The sequence below is a fragment of the Myxine glutinosa genome, chromosome 5 (assembly GCF_964187855.1).
Source record: "Myxine glutinosa chromosome 5, kmMyxGlut1.1, whole genome shotgun sequence".
NCBI lineage: Eukaryota > Metazoa > Chordata > Myxini > Myxiniformes > Myxinidae > Myxine > Myxine glutinosa.
In genome coordinates, this window is record NC_136265.1 from 43,195,577 (window position 1) to 43,209,254 (window position 13,678).

At 43.4% G+C, this 13,678-nt stretch overlaps 1 protein-coding gene across 1 annotated transcript in view; it reads right to left on the minus strand.

Moving 5' to 3' along the window:
• LOC137427609 (uncharacterized) overlaps positions 1–13,678 on the minus strand; it is a 50,245-nt gene that overhangs the window by 25,374 nt on the left and 11,193 nt on the right. The window contains exons 4-7 of the mRNA XM_068117216.2: positions 12,013–12,187; positions 7,594–7,832; positions 7,304–7,490; positions 5,860–6,085 (exon numbers count right to left, since the gene is read on the minus strand). Coding sequence (XP_067973317.2) covers positions 5,860–6,085; positions 7,304–7,490; positions 7,594–7,832; positions 12,013–12,187 — 827 coding nt within the window. The remainder of the gene's footprint in view (positions 1–5,859; positions 6,086–7,303; positions 7,491–7,593; positions 7,833–12,012; positions 12,188–13,678) is intronic.

Here is a 13,678-nt window from a genome sequence, read left to right on the forward strand (position 1 = left end):
CGGGCTCGGCTACCGCGCGCTTGTGCGAGGCGCCATTTTGCGCCTCTCCAACCACGTGCGCGAGGGCGCCATTTTGTGCACCTGAAACTCCCTCAACCACCTCCTCATTGCTCTCCTCCATTTCTTCCCTCTGGTCCTGGGTTACCCCTAACCCCCCTTCTAGTTCCCCCACCGGCATCCCGTCGCCTTGACCATCCATGGCACGATTTTAAATTTAAGATTTTATAAAACAAAATTTTGGCCCACTCGTAATTTTGAGCGCGCTTTTTGCGCTTCAGGTCTGAATCTTGCTCCCGACACCAAATGTTACTGATCCCAACGTCGGCCTCGGATCCCTTCTCGAGGGGGGGATTAGTCCCCTTGTTTGTGACTGACCGACGTGAGTCCTGAAGCTGCACAAGCTCCCTCCAGAGGCAGGTGAGCAGCTTTGTTCGCGACCGCGGATAAGATGTTAATTTGCCGAGCGGATGGCAGCCGCGGCACGAACCGTTAACAGAAACTAGACCCGATTCTCAAACGTTGGCCAAAATCGCGCACAGGTTTTCAATGAGGTAAAAGACAACAACGACGGATGTAGAGGAAAGAAAGGCAAAGGGTAAGAAATACAAATATGATTTATTTACTATTTACACAATTGAAAGCAACCAAGGAGTAGGAAAAGATAATAAAATAAAAACAGAAGAAGAAGAAGCGGACACAGTGAAAATGCTGGCTTATCTATTACAGTCTTAATTAACCCAGGGACAGCACAAACAAAGACAGACTCACACGGGGAATTGCAGAGTGGATTGGCTGGAAGGAGGAATGGGCAGGCCCAGGCCACTTTAGGCGTCGAGGTCCGGCTCCAGGAGTCGACTCGCGTTCTTGGCGGGAAAACCTTGGTGTCCGGCGGCACGTATCGTTCACCGCGAGCGGATGGGCGCTTCGTGCTGGACTCCGGGCTCCTCAGCTCCACTTCACGCCACACTCAACGTCCTTCCCTTACGCAACTCAGCAACTCTCCAGCGCAACTCTCCTTCTTCAGCCACTCTTGAACCCTCTCACTCAACTCTCCTACTTGACGCATCCGCACGCGTTTTATAGCGCGCCTCGACCTCTCTCCGCGAGCTCTCTCGGCACGCCTACCGGGTCGCTTACTGCCGTGCCGGTTGGCTCGCACGGCCTCCTTTGGCTCCGCCCTTGATTACGAGGGGCGGTCAACGCCCTGGATTCGGCGGCTCCTCCCCCTTCTTCTCTGAGCCCACCTCGTGGCTAATGGAGTCGCGGTAAAAACCGCCAAGCAGCTGCGGCGAAAACCACAAGCCCAAAGAACAGCGGAATGCAGCAAACCGCGCAGAGGAATTTGTTAATGTGGCTGACAAAAGGGGATTCCCATGGAGGTTCTGGGGAAATTGAAAGGGGATACTACCTTGTTTGAATTCGATGCAATGCAGTGTTAACTAGTTGGAAACAGAGCCTTAACCTAATACACAGAATAAGGAAATAACTACCAACAAGGAGGAAATCTATGATTTGGCTATGTGATGGTATATGACCTAACTAAGGGACGCCCTTTGACCTTTATACACAACAACTGGAGGAAGGAGAGTGATATTTTACAATTTATTACACAATAAAAAAAACACAATTCTCATATCCACAACAATATATATATGATATGATATATTATTGTATTATATATATAACTATATTAGCCTGGTGTTGGCTTAGCGGTTAGGGTGCCAGCTTGGGATCCTAGGGTCCTGGGTTCGAATCCCGGTCGATCGCTGAATTAACGCCAGGGGGGTTGACTCAGCCTGTCATCCTTCCGAGGTCAGCAAATTGAGTACCAGCTTGCTGGGATGAATGATCACGGTGTGCACCCCAATTTAGAATAGGTACACCATATCCCTGCGCATCGTAAGAGCGTGACCAAGGGTTGGTGTCAGGAAGGGCATCCGGCCATAAAAACATTGCCTCAAACAGGGAACCATGATTGTCATGGGGCCCGCAAAGCTAACCCCGCTCTAGCAGGGAAAATGGCCTTAAAATGCATGTTTTTGTTGTTGTATTATAATATAAAAATATTATATTGTAATATAATAATATTATATTATAACATAAAAATATTATATTATAATATAAAAATATTATATTATAATATAAAAATATTATATTATAATGTAATAATATTATATTACTAGCCGAAACCCGTGGAACATCCACGGAAGGGAGGATGTGGTGTATGGATAGAGTGTACCATTATGGATGGCATAGGGGGATTTGCTTGTCCGAGTAAGAATTAGGAAGAAAGATGAGAATGCAGAGTGCATATATGAACAACGATCGCCGACACCGGCACAAATGCATGCTCTGGATTGTCCACTCAGTGGACGGCTTGCGTTCGCCTTCGCCTGTCCAATCAGCGGACGGCTTGCTTCGCCTTCGCCCAGCAGACGCCAATACGATGGCGTCGTAAGATGGCGTCGTATCGGCAGTTAATCGGATGCTTTTGGGCCCCAACGTCGGCTAATTCAGATTTTTCGAGTATGTTTGTACGTGATAAACAAAGAGCGCGGTTCGTAGATCGTAAATCCATTAGTGCCTTGGGCATCGGGTCACTGGGTGCGGCGTAAAAGGGATAACAAAGTCGAGTCCTTACGCTATTATTATATAGATAATATAAAAATATATTATAATGTAATAATATTTTATTATAATATAATAATATTATATTATAATAATATTATATATATATTATATATATATATATATATATATATATATATATATATATATATATATATATATATATATATATATATATATAACAAGTATTTCACATTTTAAACTTGTAAAATACAATGGTGTAAAATCCCACAACTTTAGCATTAATTCTCTTCAATCTCATTCTTCCACCAAGGCATTAAAACAGCTGTTTACTATCATCTCAGATCACCTCCTCCCGACCACACGTTCAAAACTATCACATTTTTTACCCCATTTAATCCACCCCAAGCTCCTCTCTTTCCCATTTCCAGTTTTTCCTTCATGAGAGTTTGATTCTATATCAATATTCTCCACCGCTTGCATCCTCTCCTGTCCCTCATTTATCCAAGTCTCCCTCCATTTTGTCCCTCAACCTTTCTGTTTGTGTGTTTTCCCCCTCTCTTTCTACTGTTCCTTTTGTTCTGTTATGTTCCAATTCAGGCTATATGCTCTGTCTCCTCCACGAGCCTCGACTTTATATGCAAAAATAAAACTCCCTCTCCCTACACACATGGAATGGTCATCATGCAAGAATGGACTCTATGGTGGCATTTCTCATCAACGGAGTGATAGATTTATCTCATAGTGTTTCGAGAACTATTTTATTCATGTGAAATAAGCTCTTTTAAAGGAAAAAAACAACTCGGTCCATGATCCTCCGAGGTATCCTTGTCGAAGGTGAATTCTGTGCAATAGTTGTCCTGACATGGGGCGATATGTTTGAAGTCGTGTTTTTGTTAATCATCGCTAATTTCATTTTCGTAAACAGATGTTTTACTCCTGTGCAAGTTCCCCAAGTTCCTGTGTAAGTTGTATCGTGTTCAGTGAACAAGCTTTGAAGGGTTTTTTGTGGACTATAGGACTTTTCTTATTTCTACAGCAGAAATGATTACATCGTGTTATTTATGATTTGAATTTCTGAAAGAGTGAAGGTCGAAATTTTGGCTACAGAGAGGCCTTCATCAGGAACGGTGCAAGTCATGTAGATTAATGGGTGTTATGCACTTCTGGAGCACTGGGGCATTTCTGCACTTCCTCTCATCAGACCTGTGGGGGTAACAAAGGGGGAGTGAGTGGAAAGGGGGCGGTTGCCTCAGGCCCATGGGATTGAGGGATACTTTTTTTTTTTTTGTATACTGAATCGAGGCTCGTGAAAGAGCTAACATTTATTTCACAAACAAATCAACCAGACAAACAAAATATACAAAAAGAGGGAGCGGAAGACAAGATGGGGAGAGAAGGGGAAGCACACAACCACAATATTTGAGAGCAGGGAGAAGTGTGGGAGGGAGAGGGCTTGGGGGCAGGAGGCGTGGGAAGGGGGGGAGGGGGGGGGGGGTTCATTTCAAAACTTAAGTTCATTTCAAAAATTAAATGAGTAATTAATTACATTCGACCTTTTGATTTATCAACTAAGATGAGCACAGGGCTCTGTGAATCATAAAAACAAGAAGACGTCATGCGGAGCACGATACTTGCAAAATCCACCCTCCACCCCCAAGAAAAATAATTCCAATGATACAGTAAATTGTCCATTTCATCAAGATTAAAATTGACAATCTTGATCAAAGCTCGGGTCAATAGGAAGAAAAGTGACGATTTTTCAGATGAAAAATGATGATTTAGGAACGTTGACCTTGAGTTGACCTTTGACCGTTTGACCTCAAAAAGTTAGTTTCCCTATTTAGTGACTCAATGTGCAAATGCTGTTCAATTTTCAAGTCAATCGGATGAAAATTGAGGCTTTTAGAAATTTGGCCTATGTTGACCTTTTGGCCGATGTTGACCTCAAATATACTTGATGGTTGAATTCAGTGACCAGATATGCAAGTCTCTTCAAATTTCAAGTCAATCGGATGAAAATTGAGGATTTTAGAAATTTAGCAAAGTTGATGACCTTTGGCCTGTTGACCTTTTGACCTATGTTGACCTAAAAATACTTGGTGGTTGAATTCAGTGACCAGATATGCAAGTCTTCTTAGAATTTCAAATCAATTGGATGAAAATTGATGCTTTTAGAAATTTGGCCTATGTTGACCTTTTGACCTATGTTGACCTAAAAATACTTGGTGGTTGAATTCAGTGACCAGATATGCAAGTCTTCTTAGAATTTCAAATCAATTGGATGAAAATTGATGATTTTAGAAATTTGGCCTATGTTGACCTTTTGGCCTATGTTGACCTCAAAAATACTTGGTGGTTGAATTCAGTGACCAGATATGCAAGTCCTCTTCAAATTTCAAGTCAATCGGATGAAAATTGAGGATTTTAGAAATTTATCAAAGTTGATGACCTTTGGCCTATGTTGACCTTTTGACCCCAAAAACAATAGGCTTCTTGCTTTTGACCAACTCTACCATTTGGTGAAGTTTCGTGAAGATCGGTTGAAAATTGTGACCTGTAGGCAAGTATAAGTGAGCGGACAGACAAACAAACACACACACACACACACACACACACACACACACACACACACACACACACACACACACACACACACACACACACACACACACACACACACACATACACACACACACACACACACACACACACACACACACACACACACACACAAACCGGAGTGATCAACATACTTGTCCCAAAAAAAAAAAATGCTAAGTAACAAAACAAATTAGTGACGTTTTTGGGAGATTTGTGGCTGGTTTGGATTCTGCATCTCAGCTGAAAGTGCATGAGCATGGAGCAACAACAATACAAGCTGCTTTGAAGATTGCTGCGCTATGTGAGCGCACACAACTTGCTCTGAATATCGCAACTCCATCTCACTCGTCATTGGCTGCTCCAGCCCCCTCAGTGGAACCATCCTCCTGCACCTTTGACCTTTGGCCTATATCCTGATATGTATACAGAACCACAAACGCAACCGACCAATATACTTGAAAAAATCTTCGATTTTGCAAGTAAAAAATGATTAATCTGTTGTGCCCTGTTAAATCTCGTACCCAAGCCAAGGACGACAATAAAACCAGAAATAAATAAACTGTAACTGCTGGAAAATGACAAGTGAAGACAAGATCCAATAGTTGCATGAAATTAATCCTGATAAACACAGAGTATTTATAACGGATTAAAAATGGAGGGACTCACTCATTCCTGATCAATTCGCAATATTGTCCTTCCGGCCAGGTGCATGATGGAGCGGGTGTGGGAGGTGGCACACAGAAACGGTACTCCTCAGGGAGTGCCAGCAGGCATCCAGCTTTGTTGATGTCTGGGACCAGCCAGTCCATTGCTGTATTAGTACAGCAATCTTCGTTCTCCACAGAGCCATCACGCCAGACACAGTCTTCCGCGGTGTTGTTTGTACAGGTTCCTGCGGGGTTGGAGAAGGATGCCGCAAGACAATGATGATACGTAACTGTGAAAAGGATATTTTATGGTGTATGTACGGCAACCTAACATCAAAAGCTCAAAATATGTGATGCACACAAAAATGTTGCAAATTGTAAGGTCAAAATATTATTGCCAAGAGACTTCCAACATTGTGGTATGAGCTACACAGACTGCGAATGAATTGGAAAATGTGCTGGACGTAGATGGGTACAATGATAGTCCAAGACACTTACAATAGTCTGAGTGATCAGGATTCTGGACTGGCATCTCCACAGATGCGAGTTTGAAACTAACCAAAGGCAGCAGCATTTAGCATTTGTATTCCAGGTATCAGGCAATGAGCTGAGCCAGTCCCCAGGAAAAATGAACACGACTATCAGATTGGCAATAGCCTGCCTCATCTGTCCTGAATTTGTCACTGTGGTATCTGCTTACATATCCTCAAGACAACTTTTGCACACACTTTATAGCTGCAAATTGGCACAGTATTGCCTTGCGCTTCGGCCCGAAAACAGTGCCTTTATGGCTTTAAAGAGAGAGCATGATGAAAGGGTTTGCATTTTGTACACAATTGGACCCTTTCCAAAACCTAAATCAATTCCTTTCATTATGATTCTGAGTCTAATGAACTGTAGATGATAAAAAAAATAAAAAAATAATGAATTAAACACATATCTTTTGAAAAATATAAAAACCTTAGCATCGGTTGGAGCCCACCACGAGTCCTTCACAATACACACACACACACACACACACACACACACACACACACACACACACACACACACACACACACACACACACACACACACACACACACACACACACACACACACACACACACACACACACACACACACTATAAATAAAGCCCTTTCTAACCACTGACAATCACTCACTCACTGATATAAATGTTTAATACCTTCGAGGTGGGGTAGAAAGCTGAAATTTTGCACCATGATGAAACTCAAAGACAATATCCCAGGTGAAATAAAAGAAAGTCGAAAAATTATATGCCTGGTGTTGGGTTAATGGTTAGTGTGCTGGCTTGGGATTCTAGGGTCCTGAGTTCAAATCTCGGTCGGTCACTGAATTAATACCAGGTGGGTTAATGAGAGAACATTTACCTGTGGTTAGCCTAGATGAAATAGGAAATCTACACTGTGGAACTTTGTGTAAAATAAGCACTTTTACGTACCACACAGCCCTTCAGTGTTGCCATTAAATACGGCATATGGCAAATCAATGCTGAAACTTTTGCCCATAAGCATGACCGAAGCCTTTATCTCAGGGATGTTGATATAATAGGCATTATTCTTCACAAAACCCACAAAGCTGTCCTCGTTAAAAGGCATCTTCAAAATGTCTTCCTGATTTTTTTGGAACTGTAGGGAAGAGAAGTCGGTTTAGTGAAGTGCGTCACAAAACATAGGGCCTAGAATATCATATGGTCAATAATACCATGTGCAAGACCAGCGTCCAACTCACCTGTGTCTCTCCAGATGATAGAATCAAAGCTTTGATGGAATTCCCCCTGAAGTTGATTGTGAGGCCTCCAGAGCAGACAGTGGTTCGTGCGTCACAGTAATAATTATTCATTTCCACGGACAAGTCAAACATGCTATCGATCTCCTGAACCAAGATGTACGAGCAGAAGTTACCAGGATAATCGAAGATAACGCCGTCAAAGGTTTTCATTTGTGAGTTCTCGGTACTGATGCAGGAACCTGGTCGAGTAAGGGACAATTTGTTTGAATCCAAGTAAAAGGGAGAAGGATTCAGCGCACACTGCAATACCATAAACAAACCACAACTTGTTGCTTGAGGTGGGGCATACCATGTCCAACCTTTGCCCAATTTGTATAAATTGACAATAGGGCGGTGGGACAATTATTCGACACAATAAGCAAGAGAATGAACAAACAAAGGAAGAGAGGAAGGAAGAAATCACAGTGACCGACAAATAAGAGGGTTGGGTGAGGAAGAGTTAATTGAGGTGACAAAGAATTGTGAGTACTTTTGGTGAATGGGTAAATGTACAGGGAGTGGAAGTCAACTGCATATAAACATTCAGGGTGGGATATCTCTTTGTAAAGTCTGTCAAATTATGCAGGCCATCCTGTATGAAACAAAATTTGTACATAACCCCAAGAGATTTGTAACTGGGAAAACCACATTTCCAAGCTGGCCTCCAAAGCCAGTCGCCGAATGGGCATCCTCCGTCGTGCGAAGTCCTTTGTGGAGGAATAAAATATTCATATATATTGACAGTTGTTAATATTGTATCTCAATGTGATATTGTGTAAAGAAGTGCTTTAAACCATGCAGTCTGTCAAAAGCCTTGGAATCAAAAATATAAAGAGGCAAGTTATTGCCCACTGCTAAATTGATATTTAAATATCCCTCATGTGCTTTCAAAACTGCAGCGTGAGCAAAAGCCTTGGGGATGGCCCCCAAAGCGATGACAAGGTGCCTGGGAGATATAACCTTTGTCTTGTAGTGAAAAGAATGTTGACCTGTTTTGGACAAGGAAGAGTGTTGACTTACCCTGGGTAAGTCACAAGAGTCAACTGACTGAGATTAATTTGTCAAAGAATGTTGACCTGTTTTGGCCCAAAACTGACCCTATTCCCTTCTTTCCATGATAGTTATCTTTTGGAAATGTCGTGAGTGAATGAGAATGCTGAGCAGATGTGTCTTGGGGTCAGAAAGACGAAATGCTGAGCTCTGTGTTGATCTTTGAACAAGATTTGACTACATCAAAGGGGAAAAGATATATTTAACGACCATGCTCCGAGAGAGAGAGAGAGAGAGAGAGAGAGAGAGAGAGAGAGAGAGAGAGAATTCATCTGAAGACGCAGGAGGAGAAGGAACTGGACATCAGAAGAAGCAAGACCAGAAGGGAGAAGGTTTCAAGCAACGTGTTAAATCTCAAGTTATTATTTTGTGTTATTTGTGTTATTATTTGTGTTACAAGTATTTGTGTTATTATTAGTTATTATTTTCAAGAATTAAGTTTCCCTCTTAATTCGGAATAAACCTTGGCTCGAGTTGACGTACCAAGCTCGTTGAATCTGAGTTCCGTCTCAAGTTATTTACAGAACAAACCTTCAGGTTTCAGAAAAGGTTCCCTGACAAATTGGTGGCCGAACGGGGAAATCAACTGTGACGTTCGCCAGGAAAAGGTGAGCCTTTACAGAACGATATAAAGAACCTGCTCAGTTATTGTTTGTATTTATTAGAAATGTGGTCGGTGGGCGAAATCCACAACGCATGCAGATGCACAAAGCCCTGTATTAGTATACTACAGATGTACACACATCTCAGAAATGGTGCCATGAATTTTTTTTGGTGTTTTCTTTCTCGTTGTTTTTTTGGAGTCCAAAGATCCACTATTGAGACCTTTTTGTCTCTAGTACAGGTGCTGTGCTCTTGTCCTTTTTCATGAAGAACCACTGAAATGGTATGTGCTGTATAATGATGTAAATAAGGTCCACCTGGGGACTGGGGTGTACATACATTTTATTACGGACAAAATGGCGATTTTTGTTACGTTTAACGTTGTTTGAGGTAAAGTCCTGAGATATCTGCTCGTTCCCTTTTTGTTTGCTGATTCGAAATTACGTTGAGTTCCTATGGTTGAGACTTCTATGGTATTCCTATAGTATTCCTATGGTGAGCTCCCTTTATTTTGATTTGGTCACGGTGGACGAGCGGATAAAATGACGAATGCTGTGGCAGGAGCAATAAAAAGCGATTTTTTTCTTTTAAAAATTTTTTTTCAAACGATTATTCGCTATTTTAACGACTTTTTGTAAACATGTATACTAATTGATCAGGAAGTGCGTGGCTTAAAAAGCCCCATGGGCGGTTTTGATGCGCGTCTGCATTTTATACACGTTAGTGTGTGTGATTGCTCAGATGTGCACAGAACATTAAGCAATTTAAGTGTCGCTGATCTGACCGAGAATGAGTGACGAAGTGCACCGTCAACTCATTTTCTGGACGGTCATGTGAGACTCGTACCCCCCGTGCCCCCTGCTCCCCCTCGTACCCTCGCCCGCACCCCCGCGGCTGAGTCAACTCACTGGGTGTTAATTTAACGACAAATGACCATGTTTCTTCTGATTGACATATTACGTACTGTTTGAGTAGCGCAAATGGTTTTTTTCAATGCAAACTGTCCCTCTGTCCCTCCCTCTTTCTTTCCTTCTTTTCTCTTTCTCTTCTCCCCTCTTTCTCTCTGCCTCTCCCCCTCCCCTCTCCCTCTCCCTTTCTGGTTCTCTTCATTCATCTTCTTTTTCATCTCCCAGCTCCTACCCCCACCATTTGGTACCATACCCCACCATACACCACCCTCATACCCCTCCACCCTCATACCCCTCCATCCTTCCACCCCCCCCCCCCCCCAATCTCGTTTGCTCCCTCTGGGCATATTCGGATGGGAGGTGTAATCCTGGATGCGGCACCCTCCTACCTCCAACCCCAATTCCTCTATCTCTGTTCCTACCTGTCTCTCTTGCTCCCGCCCCTTCCTTCTTCTCCCCTTCCCTCCCTCCCCTTCCCCTCAAACGCTTATCCCAGCTTGTCCCAGCTTCTCTGTCTTGTCTTTGTATCCTCATCCACCCCTCATTCTTCCCACCCCTTCCTCTGCACCCCCCCCCTCACTCCTCTGCCCCCCCCCCCCCTCACTCCTCTGTGTCTTCCCTCCATTCACTCCTTTGTGATAATTAAGTTATCCTCACCTGTCACACAGGTGTTATCACACCTATCTTTTGTCATCAGTATTATTAGAGATCGTCTAATAATAGAATAATAGCTAATAATATTAGACCAAGCTCGTTGAATCTGAGTTCCGTCTCAAGTTATTTACAGAACAAACCTTCAGGGTTCAGAAAAAGTTCCCTGACACCTTCATTGGCACACCTGAGCTCCTCACCACATACAAGGCTTTCATCCGCAGCTCAATGGAATACTGCTCTCCCCTCTGGGCTGGTGCTCCTGCCTCACACCTAGCTCGTCTTCACACTGTTGAAACCAAAGCGTTCAGAATCATTGGAATCTCCCGCGATGACGCTATCTCCGAGGGCCTTTCACTTACTCACCGCAGACAGGTTGGTGGTCTTTCCATCTTCTACCGACTCCTCTACGGCCTTGCTCCCCCAGCTCTCTCTGGGCTCTGTCCCCCAAATATTCCTACAGGTCGCACAAGATCTGCCTGCAACCCTCTCATGGTTAAACTGCCAAAATCAAGACTCTCTGCTCACCTTCACTCCTTCATTCCTCTTTTCTCCCGCCTCTGGAACAAACTCCCTCACTCTCTTCAATCCCACTCCTCCCTCCAGGTCTTTAAAACGGCTCTTGTCTTCCCCAATCCAAAACCTTGATCTTTTCTACCCCCACTAATTTCACCCCAAATCCACTTTTTTGAGGTGACTTTTGTCTTCTTTCCTGGAAGTCCTTGATGTCCTTGCGTTTTATACCTGTCCTGCCTCCCCCCAGGCCCTCTCCCTCCCACACATCTCCCGATGTCCCTGCTCTCAAATGTTGTGTTTGTGTGCTTCCTCCCCTTCTCTCCCCATCTTGTCGACCGCTCCCCTTTTTATATACTTTGTTTGCTTGTTTGTTTGATTTGTTTGTATGATAAATGCTAGCTCTTTCACGAGCTTCGACTCTGTATACAAAAAAAAAGAAGAAAAACAAAAAAGAAGATGGGCTGAATGCAACATGTTACCCCAATATGCCCACCACTGTACAAAATTTCGTAAAAAGTCTCTTTTCTTCCATTGTAAATGTCTCTTTTGAACCTGTGCTCTTGTATTTAACAGGCACACCAAACTTTTCAAAAGTGGACACTTATTATGCAGTCATGATGTGGGACACTCAATCAATGAAAAGCAAACTTACATCCGCATTGCCAATGAAAGCAGCAGCCATCAGCATCCAACACCTTAGTGGCTTTCTTTCCGGAGGCACATGGTGGCTCCACCACATCAGGACAGGACTTTGGTGTCACTGAAACTTCCTTGCCGTTGCCAATGCAAGTGTAGGTATTGCAATTCTCAGTCCATGTTTCTCCAGCCTGAAGGGTGAAGAAGAACCAAAGTCGGTACAAACATGTTGCTCTTTTAATGGCCAATACAAGTGATGTGGGACTTGAGTAAAGCATCTAAACTAAACATTTCCTCCTGTTCGACGAGATGTTTCGCAGTAGTGTCGGTGAAATACTTGTCGACTTCTGGTTCCAGGTTGCTCCACATGTTGGTTGAATCGACAGCTGCTCCTTCCAACTCAATCAAAGCTAAGTTTTCCGAACCTGGTCCGTTGCGTTTTGCTGTTTATATTTTCGTCCATGTTGCTGTTTGTATTTTCATCCAATTTTCCATGTTAAATCATACGTTGTTGTGCTATCATGTCGAACTCGTTTCCCTGTAGCCCAGGCCTACTCCCTGGATAACCTGGAGCAAAGTCATCTCGGTTTTGAGGCCAATTTGCATTCTGACACAATAAACATGATATTTGTTCCATATTGTGTTATGCTGCTGTTAACTTTCTCTCCATTTTTGTTGTTAACACCCAGGTCTTTGCCCCGTAGATACAACAACAACAACATGCATTTTAAAGGCCATTTTCCCTGCTAGAGCGGGGGTTAGCCTTGCGGTCCCCATGACAATCTTCTCCATTTTGCCCTATTTTCTGCATCTCTCCTTGTTAACCCCCTTGCCCACATTTCTTCTTCCACCATCTTTAGCCAAGTCTTTCTCGGTCTTCTCCGTCTTCTACTTCCTTCTACATTCATTTCCATCACTCTTCTCAACCAGTCACTTTCATCCTTCCTCAACACATGACCAAACCATCTCAACCTGTTCCTCTTCACAGCATCAATCACAGGCTCTATTCCCATCATCTTTCGCAATTCATCATTTGTCTTCCTCTCTCCAAACGATACTCCGCACATCCGTCGAACCATTCGCATTTCCACCCTTTCCAACCTTCGTTGCTGCTCTACGTTCATTACCCATGTCTCGCTCCCATAAATCATAACACTTCTCACACATGCAGCATACACCTTTCCCTTCAGCTTCAACGACACTCCCCTCATCATCAGCACGCCACTCAATTCCCGAAACTTCTTCCATGCACATCTCACTCGAGCAACCGTTGCCGAGTCTGATCCACCTTCTCCATTCAGCATGTCTCCGAGGTAGCAAAATGTTTTCACACCTTCCAGCTTCACGCCGTCTCCAAGATCCAACTCAACATTTCCTCCATCTGCAGCTCCCTCTGTGCACACCTTACATTTGAATGTAGCTGCCACACTGGTTAATGACCCTCTCAGAACACTACATTTTTGATGAACCCACTCAGCACACATTGTACATTGAATGGAGTTCACTCCGACACCCTTCCTGCACACAGCACAGGGCCACTTCCCAGTTCTTTCCACCTCACCACATGCTTTACCACTTGCCATCACCTTCGTCTTTCTGATATTCACCTTCAGACCTTTTGTCTCCAAACATTCCTTCCACGTGTTCATCTTTTCCTTCAGTCCATCCATACTTTCCGCAAT